The sequence below is a fragment of the Nuphar pumila genome, chromosome 5 (assembly GCF_984573655.1).
Source record: "Nuphar pumila chromosome 5, dmNupPumi1.hap1.1, whole genome shotgun sequence".
NCBI classification, from domain to species: Eukaryota; Viridiplantae; Streptophyta; class Magnoliopsida; order Nymphaeales; family Nymphaeaceae; genus Nuphar; species Nuphar pumila.
Window position 1 is genome coordinate 97,105,484 of NC_143253.1, and position 12,211 is coordinate 97,117,694.

Genomic DNA, 12,211 nt, shown 5'->3' on the forward strand with positions numbered 1-12,211 from the left:
CTAGTTGTTTCCATAATGTGTCGATGTTTAAGTTCAGTCAGTCCATTTTGTTGTAGTGTGTATAGACAAGAACTTTGGTATGTAATATCATGTAAATTAAGATAATCTTTGAATTCTTTAGACATAAATTATCTCCCTGAATCCATGCAAAAAATGAAAATATCATTTTGAAACTTGTTTTTAACCATGTTATGAAATATTTAAAAGTATGAACAGATTTATTTTTAAGAAAATAAATCCAAGTATGTCTAGAAAAATCATCGACAAAGATGACATAATATGTAAATCCACATTTTGAAATAATTGGTGCAGGACCCAAACATCCAAATGTACTAATTCAAGTGGTCTAGAAGAAACAAAATTTCGATCATGAAATTGTAATATTTTCATTTTGCCAATAATACAATCTTTACAAGTGAAACTATCAAAATTACAAAAATTTTCTAAACTTGAAAAATATTGGATTTTGATCATATGAGGGTAACCAAGTCTTTTGTGCCACAAATTCAACTTTATTTTCTGAATATTATAACAAAAAGCATTTTTAGGCAGTTTCAAAAAATCCATTTAATAAAGTTTTCGTTCTCTATGGCCTTCCCCAATCAGCTTTTCTGAGTGACGATCATATACTCAACAACCATGAAAAGAAAATGAGACATTACATCCATGCTCAGATATTTGAGAGACAAATAAAATATTCAAATTTAGTTTAAAAATATATCTAACTTCTGGAATAAAAAAATCTTAGTTTTATGGATTCTTTCAAAATTTCCTATTTATTCTATTTCAAGAGAGGTTTCATCAGCTGTAAAAACTTTTAACACACTTAACTTATTTTTGAAACATTCGGATAAGCTATTATCATTTGGGATCATATGAAAATAAGCTCTAGAATTAAGAAGCCAAAGAAAATTACATGGATCGAAGAAGGATGAAACAACTGGTCCAACTTCAGATGAGGAGGAAGCTCCTTTGATAAGAGGTTGAAGAATCTCTATTAATTTAGTCATAGAAACTGGTTCATCTTGATCTTTGGGTTTCGATCTAACAGTCGCAGCGCTTTTTTCTCTTAGCTCTCTAAGTTTAAGACATTGAGGCCTATAGTGTCCTGGTTCATGACAATTATGGCAAGTGCATTTTTTCTTGTCAAATTCACCATTTTATATATTGAAATGTGGTGGCTTGTAAGAGCATACATGATTCGTTGATCTAGACGTAGCTAAAATGAAATCACCTTCTAATTTTAGAGTATTCTTTCTAATTTTATTTTCCTCCATAGTTCCTCTATAGTATCGACGATAGAAGAAATTTTTCCTCAATCAAGAAGAGCCGATTTAGTCGACTCGAATTTCAGTCTTAAACCGTTTACAAATTGATAAAAATATTTCATATCAAGTTATTTGTTATGGAGCTCAATATCTTCGGAACAATACTATTTTGGTTCTAAAAAAGTCAATTCTTCCCAAAGTTCGGGCAACTCATTGTAATATTCTCTAATGGTTTTCTTTTTTTGAGTCATTATCTGAACTTTATCTTATAAATTATATACATGTGCAATATCTTTAAGGAGATAAATATTTTTAAGGTATTCTCAAGCCTTATCGACATGTTTGAACTTAACTAGACTAGAGCATTTTTTAATGTCTACGCTATTAATCAACTATAACATAATTTTTGCATGCCCTATTCTTCACTCTTTCCATTTATTTTCATAAGTGGCTAACGCATTGTTCTTCTCATCCGTTAGAGGAACTTCTTTATCACCCTCTATTTTGGTGAGAGATAGTTTATGTTCTGAATCGAAACCATCGACTATACCCCATAGCCCTTTTTCCCAAATGTGATGTTTCATAATCGAAACCTACATTACATAATTAGTATCATTTAGCTTCATGGGTACGATGGTGATCTTATCATTGTCATTTATCTTTTATAAAGATGAGAAAAAATAGACGAGAGAAGAGAGAGAAAAAAAGAGAAAAGAATAAAAGAGAGGATGGATAATACAAATTTTGTAAAAAAAAGTTTCTTCACTAACCTCCTTCAAACGAATCTTCTTGAGCCAAGAACAAAGTGATGAAACACCTTTTGCAAGTGAGACACAGAAAATGGGGCAAAAGCTTTTCACGATCTAAGATCTTCACGGCTCTGATGCCATGTAATGAAACAGTGGTCTTCCACAAAGGCACTTAAATCCACCAAAAGAGTGTCTATTAAAGACACTTCAAGCAAAACCCATAAAAGGGTATAAAAAAAAGAACACAACAATAAAATAATAAAAAACTTTATTGATAACAAAAATGCTCAAGAAGCATTCAATACTACACATGAGGGGGTTCACCCCTATTTATACAAGAGGGGAAGAATGGGGAGAGCTCACTTTGAGCTCTCCCAAAAGGAGTCGTTGGACTCTAATTATAGTTGTTGGGTCCAACGACTACATTTTAGTCAAGTTCTAAGTAGAACTTGACTAGATTACGTATCTTCAACATGAACTAGATGCATAAAAATAAAGAAAACAAAAGAAATAAAAAATATATAATAATAATAATAATATAATATTATTATTATTATTACAGTTTTTACATTTTAACACTTTGTACAGATAAAGTATCATGGTTTTCCAAACAACCACAAGCAGACATCACTAATCATGGTTAATCCAGTATCAGGAATGACCCATGCAGCATGTTATTAGAGTACAACAAACGGCTCGAACAAAAGAATCAGCAAATTTGGAGTAGGTATGCAAGCAAAGAATTTTGATTTCAGCAGTTCTTACTCCAGCTCTATCTTCTCCCACATATCACCTGCTTACCAAAAATTAAAAATAAAAGAAAAAAATAGCACAAAAAGAAGTTAGAAACTCAAGGAAATGTGAGTCGGAGATCAAATCACCAAATTATATAAAATCTAAACCAAGACACCCAATACAATAAATGCCAGTACAGTTTTCGAGAGCCATCGTTTTTATCTGTAGATGCAAATGAGACTGGATTCAAAGGATGATCCTTCACAGTCAAAGTTAGGATATCAGGCCTAGCATAGTGCCCAACAACATCAAAGTCGAATTTTGAGCGTGCAATTTCGCCAAAATCTGATTAACGCAAAGGAACTTGTTACTTAACTGAGCACCAGAAAGAAGATTAGAAACACAATTGCATATTACATGAAAAACATCCCATGTAGGTACTAGATAGAAAAAAATTTGACTAGGAAAATCACATACCCAAATCAGCAGATATGAGAGCCTCTCCTTCATGATTAGGCCCAGCTAGTACAGAACCAGATGGAGAAATGATGACACTGCCACCAGCACATACAACAGAATCAGGTGATAGCTCCTCATCCGCATCTCCAAAAACATAATCTGGAGGTGGGGGATAGTCTTTCCGTCGGCAGAACTGGTTTGCAGATAGGACAAAGCATCCACCTTCGAGGGCAATGTGGGTCATTGACGATTGCCATACATCTCTTGCATCCGCAGTTGGGGCACAATATATTTCAATACCTAGAGAACAAATGGCACCATAAGATTCAGATATCTAAACAATATGGAATTGGCAGAATGTTTTCCTCAGAGGTTAGCTACTATATCAAATTTAAATTAGCAAAATCACCACCGATGTTACAAAGAAAATGCTCAAAGGGTGACAAACTTGCCTGGAGCTCCACTTTTGACATTCATTACACGCAAGAGTACAGAAACCTGCTTGGCATGACTTGTTTGCAGAGTTGATACTATTGGTCAAAATTGTATTCTTACAAAAAAAAATAAGATGATAAAGTAAAACATGAGTTTTTTAAATGGAGATTACTATGGAGATTTCTGGCGGGATGCTCAACTTACATAAGATCATAAAATACTACAATTTGTTGAATATAACTAAATTTAATCCACTATCTCTTCTGAAGAAACCACATTAAGAAGGATGGGATGAAAGATGTTCCTCATTAGCGTAGAACATCAAACTAGTAGAGACAAGAAGATTATTGCATCTGTTCAACAATACGTTTTCTTTCACCTCTTTTGTCATTTTCTTTTTGACAGGTCAGAGGAAAAAAAACCTTGTCAGAGGGTTAAGGAGAAGTGGTGTCACCTCCCACAGGTACATAATACATACCAAGAATGATGAGTGATACAGGCACAAACATTCAAGATTCCAATTACCTCATCATTAATGTGGACAAAGGCCCCTCATCAAATTATGATAGCCGCTCGAGTTACCTATGTTCATTGCATGATATTAGCCAAATATACTCTTCTATGTGGCCATCGATTGTCATATAATTTTGCAAGGTTCATTTCAATTTCCTCCAACAGTTCCACACCTTCTAGAGTATATAATTTATGCTCCAACCAAGCCAATACAGAGTACAGAAGAAATGGCATCAAAGATATAAATTAGTATTCCATGTTCTCCAAAAAGGGAAAGAAACAACCCGCAAGTTAATGTCCCCTACCTAAATTGTCAACAAGCCACGCAGACATGATGGATTTAGGTGACGGTCTTCCACTCCAAATTACCTCCTTCGTCGTTCAACTAGATATATGTCATGAGACTTTACACAAGTACTTATATTTCACCATCTTCTGAAATATTTGGTTCCATGAGCTGTGTCAAACCATAACCCTCAATATATAGTTCCCTTCAAGTCAAGACAAAAAATATAATCCTCCAATATCCACCTAATGCAAAATATTCCACAACTTTCAAGCAAGAGTCATCATCAAATGTTACGGCATGAATCAGATTCTGATAGGTTTGGTCAAGAACCATGAGTTTTCTGTAATGTAGCACTCAATCCACTTCCCGTTCTGGTTCTTGCACCTATCAAAAGTTCGACCAACTTTGTCAGTTGTCCTCCAAATATTAGAGGCATTCCTTTTTCACAATAGTTTCCTCTGTTCAGATAATCTCTTGATATTTTAATATCTCCCTTCCAAACACTCAAATGCCCATGCTCTGTTTTCATCATCAAACCCACCACGTGGCTGTTGCTCGAAAATACTTATCAATACTTGTTGACCATCTCTATTCTTATAATGCCTAGCAAAACCTTGCCGACAGATGGTGATTAAGCTTCAATTTCTAAGATATACTCCTTTCCACAAACTGGTAACTTTCCTTTTAAGCCATAAAATAACCCTATATTAGTTGTTGATTTGATACAATATCAGAAAATAAGAAGGCAAGAAAACAGTATAAGACTAAAGATAAGAGGGCCAAGGGTTGAATAATGTTAAGTTATATATATATATATATATATATATATATATATATATATATATATATATTGGTAATGATAGAGTACTCCTGGAGTACCTACTCCCACCTAAAAGATTCTTTAGATTTTCAAATTTCTTAAACTTTTTTGTTGATCAGACCCAACAAGTTTTGGATCATGTGATTATAGCGTACATGTATGTTTTTAAGACCTTTAAAAATCAACAGCTCACAATGTATCAAAATTTCATGAATTAGAAAATCTTATTTTTATGTACAAAAAACATGATCCAAAGCATGATTCCTATCAAATAAACTATGTTGAGTGCATCCATAAGGTTTAATTGAGAAGATACAACCAACAACCATGATTTCTAGTATGTGGGAGTAGGTACTCCTGGAGCACCATAGCATTACTCTCTCTCTCTCTCTCTCTCTCTCTCTCTCTCTCTCTCTATATATATATATATATATATATATATATATATATATATATATATATATATATATATATATATATATATAAAATGTTGTAATAGGTAAATACCTATTATGGGTATTTTGGTTATTTCAGTCTTTGTAATAGGTTGTGCTCATTAGGGGTACATTAGTACTTTTACTTTATTCTTTTCTTTTGTCTTTTTATGTTTTTATAGGGTCTATTTGGTCAAATATCAAATAGAGTTGTTGGGTTATTTTTTGAGTAGTCAACATAGAGTTACTAGTCAATAGAGTTGTTGGAATAGTCCAATAGCTATGTCACATGGGTGCGGGTGCGGGTGCCGGTGAGGGTGCGGGGATGCGGCACTTTAAAAAAACTTGGGTGCGGGTGTACGGGAGGGCAAAAATATAAAAAAATAAATAAATATATATATATATATATATAATTTTTAAGTTTTAACAGTTAACAACAGTAACACTAATGAAATAAAAACACAAAAACCTGCTTTTACAATTTTCTGAGTTAAACAGAAAGTATAAACCACCTTTATGTAATTTTATAAAAGTACAACAGTTTTTTATGAAATTTTAGAAACCAAACCTCAAAACAATAAATAACATAGGGTCCTAAAAGTAATATTTGATAATAAAATGGGCTTTAATAGAAAAAAGCAACTTAAAAAAATATTTTAAAAAAAAAAACTTGTTTTAAGAAAATGAAAGAAAGGTCTCGACCCTTCTTCCTTCTCTTTACTGAAACCCTAGACCTCAGGGTTTCCGCCGGTGACCTCCTTCGTCTCCGCCACCGAGCAGCGGCTCTCGACGAGAGCTCCCGCCGATGACGTCCTCTGCCACCACCGAGCAGCGCAACCATTGAGAGTTCTTGTCGAAGACCTCTGCTTCTTTCGGTTTTCTGGCAACAACTCGCTAGAGGGGACGAGCTCTCTCGCACAGCTATGAAGCGTCCACCAAGTCGTGGCCAACAGTGAGAGGAAAGACAGAGAAAGGAAAGAGGAAACTAAGCCTTGTTCCCCTTAGTCCTTCAAGGGAGCCCCGCCGGCAGAGAGAAGAGGGGAATCACACCCTCTCACCTCTCGATCCAGCCCAACCACCACCGGTCGGATTCCTGCCAGTGTGAGGTGCGCAAAAGATGACTAAAACCCTCTATGTTTTCCTCTAACCCTTACCCCCTCTATTTTTTTTTAAATCTACCATCGATCCTACTGTGGTCCGATGCAGGGGGTTTGCCAGGTGTTGTCTTAGGTTTTCGGTAGTTGTGGTCGAGGGGTTTGACCGCCTTCGACCTACCAGAGGTGGCAAAGACGACGCCGATAGCGGCTTTGATGCCTATCCCTCTTCTGATTCCCTTTTTTGATAGTAAATCCCTTAAACAAACAGGTTTTTTTTAAGTCTAAAATTTGGACGAATATGACCCTGGGTGCGTTGACCGCACCGAGTGTTGCACCGAGTGTTGCACTTGCACGCGCACCCGCGTTGCACCGCGTCGTCGCGGGTGCGGCACCTAGTTGGCCGAATCCCTGTGACATAGTCCAACAGTTATATTTATAGTTGTTGGAACAGTCCAATAGCTCTATTGAGGTCTGCCTCTCTCTTGAATGTGTATAAATAAGGGCTTTTATCCCCTTTCATTTCCTAATTCTTTTTTTAAACATTCATGCTCAATAAGTTGAATATTTTTTAAGTTTTATGCTTCTTCAATGTCTTGAATGCACTTAGTACTTTTGTTGTGCCTTTGTTCTCTTGTATTGTCCCTTAGTTGGACTCATGTATGTGCATGTGCACTTTGTATTTATGATCTTGTAAGCCCTTAGAGGCCCTCATTTTTGTATTTTTGCATATTTCATCATATTTCATTACATGGTATCAAAGTCAAAAAAATCTTATTGGTATTTTGTCTCTTTTGGGTCTTGGAATTCTTTGGTTCGAGTTCGTGCTTCGTGAAGGATTCATGATCATTGTGTGGCTTGGATTTAAGAGAAATCTTCACCCGGTATGTATCTTATAGCTTTAAGTGTTACTTGTGTTATCTATCTCATGTATTATGCATGAGAAAACACTCATTTTCCTGAACTTTGAAAAATTATTTGTTGTTTTTCTAAAAAACTAAAAATTTTAAATGTTTTAAAAAAAATTATCGTTGAATTTATTTTTATTATTATAAGGTTTATAATATTTGTTTGATTTTGTGAAACTATATATGTGTATGCTTTTATGAGATCTAGTTTGAATCTTAGTTTTTCAAAACTTGTTTTATTTGATATGTATGTATATGATCTAGTATTTTTTATTAAAAATGTAATCTTCATATGTAATTTATATTTTGTTTAGTTAGCTTTTAGTTTAGTTAGGAACTAGTCAGAATAAGGATTTAGTTTTGTAAATAGGCCACTCTTAGACATGTCACTTTTTGACCAAGTCAAAAAGTAGCATGTACCTTTGGAGTTGTTGGGAGCCCAATGACTCTCTCCTAGCTCTATTTCTTCTCTCTATAAATATGGGACTATTTCTCCTTTGTAAAGACACTTCTAGTGTAGGTTTTATCCCACTTTAATGAGATATATTTTCTCTCTTTCGTGTGTGCACTCTTTTGAGTATTTCGATTATTGTGAGCTATGTCACATGGGTGCAGGTGCGGGTGTGAGGGATTCGGCACTTCCAAAAAACCCGGGTGTGGGGGTGCGGCAGGGGCAAAAATGTAATATATATATATAAAGGGGAGAGAGAAAATCCTTTACGAAAAAAAGGATTTGAAAAGGCAGGAGTTGTCAGCAGCTAACAGGAGCTGTCAGCAGAGAAAATCCTTTACAAAAAAAAGGATTTGAAAAGGCAGGAGCTGTCAGCAGAATTTTTTTTTTTTAAAAAATCGCAGCCCATCAGCAACTGTCAGCAGCTGACAGCAGAATTTTTTAAAAAAAAAAATCGCAGCCCATTTCATAGGGCAAATTTTAAAAAAAAAAATCAAAAAAAAATGGACCTAAATGATCCTGGGTGCGGTCAACGCACCCAGGATCGGGTTGACTGCACCCGCACCCGCACCCGCGTCGACGCGGGTGCGGCACCCTGCTAGCCGAATCCCTGTGACATAGATTGTGAGTGTGTTGTATGAACCATGGTGTTCATTGTGAAAGACATTTGTAAGCTTCTTTTTGAAGTTTCGTTTGTGAGCTTCCCCTTCTTACATGGTATCAAAGCTATTGGTTGTGATCAATCTTTTTATCTCGGTGCATTGGGAAGCGTGTCACTCAAGCTTTGGAGAAAAAGAAATGTTTTTCAAGTATATATAAAGGTGTGCTCGTATCTATCATTTGTGGTAGAGTATATCCTTTTTCTTTTTTACTCTTATTGTGCTTTTCTTTTCTTTTCCTTTCTCCCTATTAAGCTTTATAAAATGGATGACAATGATAACGTCACCATTAAACTCATCAAGCTCAACGATTCAAACTACGTCACATGGGCTTCAATCATGAAGCACCTTATATGGGGAAAGGGGTTGTGGGGACTAGTGGATGGAACCGACTTGGAACCTAAACTAATCCTCACAAAGATCGAAGGTGAGAAAGAAATATCTCTTACAGAGGTAGAAAAAACTAAAGTCATTACCACTTCTGAGAAAAGGTGGAAAGAGTGGAGAATGGGACATGCCAAGATTATGTTTTGGCTCATAAGTAGCGTGGATATAAAAAATGTTCAAGTCTTGCAAAGTTTGAACATGCAAATGACGGTTGGGACTATCTTAAGAGAATGTATTCTCTTAAAGATATTGCACATGTGTGCAATCTACAACATAAAGTTCGGAATATGGTTCAAAGGGACAAAAGCATTAGAGAATACTACAATAGCTTGTCCGAATTATGGGAAGAGTTGGCTCATCTCGAACCAAAGTGGCATTTCCCACAAGACTGTTAGATTTGTGAAACTCGAGTTCTACCATGTGTGAAGAGTGAGGAACAGAGAGAGAGAAGGAGCTGCAAAGAAATCTCGATTCCACTCACTGGAGTCGGTTGCTATTCTTATTCATTTATATACAATCACTAATACAAAGTTTAGGGTACTAAAATACCCCTATTACAACAAGAATAAATTACATGCATGCCATTAATGAAACAACATAATTACGGGTCTGAATCCCCTAACCTGTGACCCATTATAAAGAAGCATGCACGTCTTTTCACCCTCCCTCAAGTTGTACATGGTTCTGAACCATGAACAACTTGCCTTTCAACATCCAAAATCTGTCTTTTGTCAATCATTTTGTAAATATATTAGCCACTTGATCTGTAGTTCGGACAAATTCGGGCTCAATCTCCTTTTCTTCTACTTTTTATCTCACAAAATGTTGATCTATTTCAATATGTTTGGCACGACTTCGATAAATGGGATTAAATGACATACTGATGGCACTTTGGTTGTCACATAAAAGAATAGATCGAGAGATCGACTCTCCCACTTCTGTCAATAAATGCCTAATCCAAGTAGCTTCAGCAGTAGCAGTTGTCATTGACCTATATTCGGCTTCTGTACTTGATCTAGCAACAGCTTTTTGTTTCTTGCTACTCCAGGAGACCAAATTCATCCCAACAAACACACAATAGCCAGATATCGATCTACGTTCATCTGGGTCTCCCGCCCAGTCTGCATCAGTATAGACAGTAATTTCATGTGCATTTTGCTCATTTGTCTTTATCTTATACAAAAGACCATCCCCAATAGTTCCCTTCAGGTACCGAAGTATCTGTTTAACTGCTTCCATATGCCCTTCACATGGCGCATGCATAAACTGAGATACCTGATTTACAGAGTAAACAATATCAGGTCGAGTGAAAGTGAGATATTGTAACATGCCCACTATGCTACGATATTCTGTGGGATTCTCATATGAATCTCCATGTTGCGAACTGAGTTTCTGGTGAAGAACACTAGGAGTTCCCAAGGGCTTGCAATCTTTCATGCCTGCCTTATTAAGGACATCAATGGTATACTTATGTTGAGTGAGAGTCATTTCTTCAGAAGTATTGTCAACTTCAATTCCAAGGAAGTATCGTAGTTTGCCAAGGTCCTTCATTTTGAATCTCTGATTCAAGAGATGTTTGACCTCCTCAATATGCATGTTGGAGTTACCTCTGATGATAATATCATCTACATATATCAACAGCAGAGTAACTATGTCTTGGTTCTTGAATATAAACAAGGAATGGTCAAGGAGAGATCTCTTAAAACCATATTTTTGTATTTCAAGAGAGAAACTATCAAACCAAGAACGGGATGCCTGCTTCAATCTGTATGTCGCCCTTTTTAATCTGCATACGTATTTCGTAGGATTGTCTTCTGCATAATCAGTGGGTTGCTCCATGTATACTTCCTCTTTCAAATTTCTATGAAGAAAGGCATTTTTCACATCAAGTTGACTAATAGTCCATTGATGTTTAATAGCTAAAGAAAACTCTGATTGTCCCCATCTTCACCACTGGACTAAAGGTCTCGTCATAATTTTGTCCTTGTTCCTGTGTAAATCCTTTGGCTACAAGCCTTGCCTTGTACCATTCTATAGTCCCATCCGGTTTATACTTTATTTTGTACACCCATTTCGGCCCAACTACATTTCTGTCAAGTGGTCTCGGTACAACATCCCACGTACCACATTCATGTAGAGCTTCCATTTCTTCATTCATTGCTTCAATCCATCTTTTAGAATTTGATGCTTGAGAAAACGTTGTGGGTTCATCTTCCTTGCTCAAAGTTGTTAGAAAAAGTTGAAAATCCAGTGAGAAATTTTCATAACTGACCCATCTTTCTATCGGATGACGAGGACGAGTGGATCTTCTAGCATCAAAGGTAGAAGTGGATGTAGAGGATGTATCCATTTCCTGATTAACAATAGTGGGCACCTCTCTTCCTCGTTGGATGTAAACAAGACCTTTATACCTTTTTGGGTCCAAGGATGGCTATGTACTCTCTTGTGTAATCATCTCATCAACAGGCATAGATTCCTTATCCTTTTGAGCACAATCTGAAGGACAAATATCGCTAGTGCCAAAGAAAAGTTCAGAATTCAACCAAGGATAATAGACCTCAACTCTGGAACTTGATTCAGGAGGACTAATGCATCGACAATCAAAACTCAATTCCTCAAAGATAACATTTCTTGATATTTTGATGCGCTTGCTCATGGGGTCATAGCACCTGTATCCTTTATAGTCTCATCTGCATAGCCCACAAACTTGCACTTCAAGGCCTTGTCCTGGAACTTATGTCTCATTAAACTATCAATATGAACATAACATAAACAGCCAAACACGCGCAAATCATGGTAGTTGAGATGAACTTCAAATAGAGAAAAGTAAGGAGACTTGTTCTCCAAAATAGTCATGGGCAATCAGTTTATCACATGGACTACGGAGTGAAAAGCTTTTGTCCATAAAGTAATCGGAAGATTACTATCATGCATCATACTCATTGCACTCTCAACAATATGGCAATGCTTCCTTTCAACAATCCCATTCTGCTGAGGTGTGTGAGGGCAA

General features: G+C 36.1%; 1 protein-coding gene across 1 annotated transcript in view; it reads right to left on the bottom strand.

The window, feature by feature from the left end:
- Window positions 1–2,542: 2,542 nt before the first annotated feature.
- The window catches only part of LOC149837873 (bifunctional nitrilase/nitrile hydratase NIT4B-like), a 54,447-nt gene continuing 44,778 nt past the window's right edge, over window positions 2,543–12,211 (bottom strand). Inside the window, exons 4-6 of the mRNA XM_090006241.1 lie at window positions 3,230–3,511; window positions 2,950–3,097; window positions 2,543–2,810 (exon numbers count right to left, since the gene is read on the bottom strand). Coding sequence (XP_089862367.1) covers window positions 2,807–2,810; window positions 2,950–3,097; window positions 3,230–3,511 — 434 coding nt within the window. The 3' untranslated portion in view covers window positions 2,543–2,806. The remainder of the gene's footprint in view (window positions 2,811–2,949; window positions 3,098–3,229; window positions 3,512–12,211) is intronic.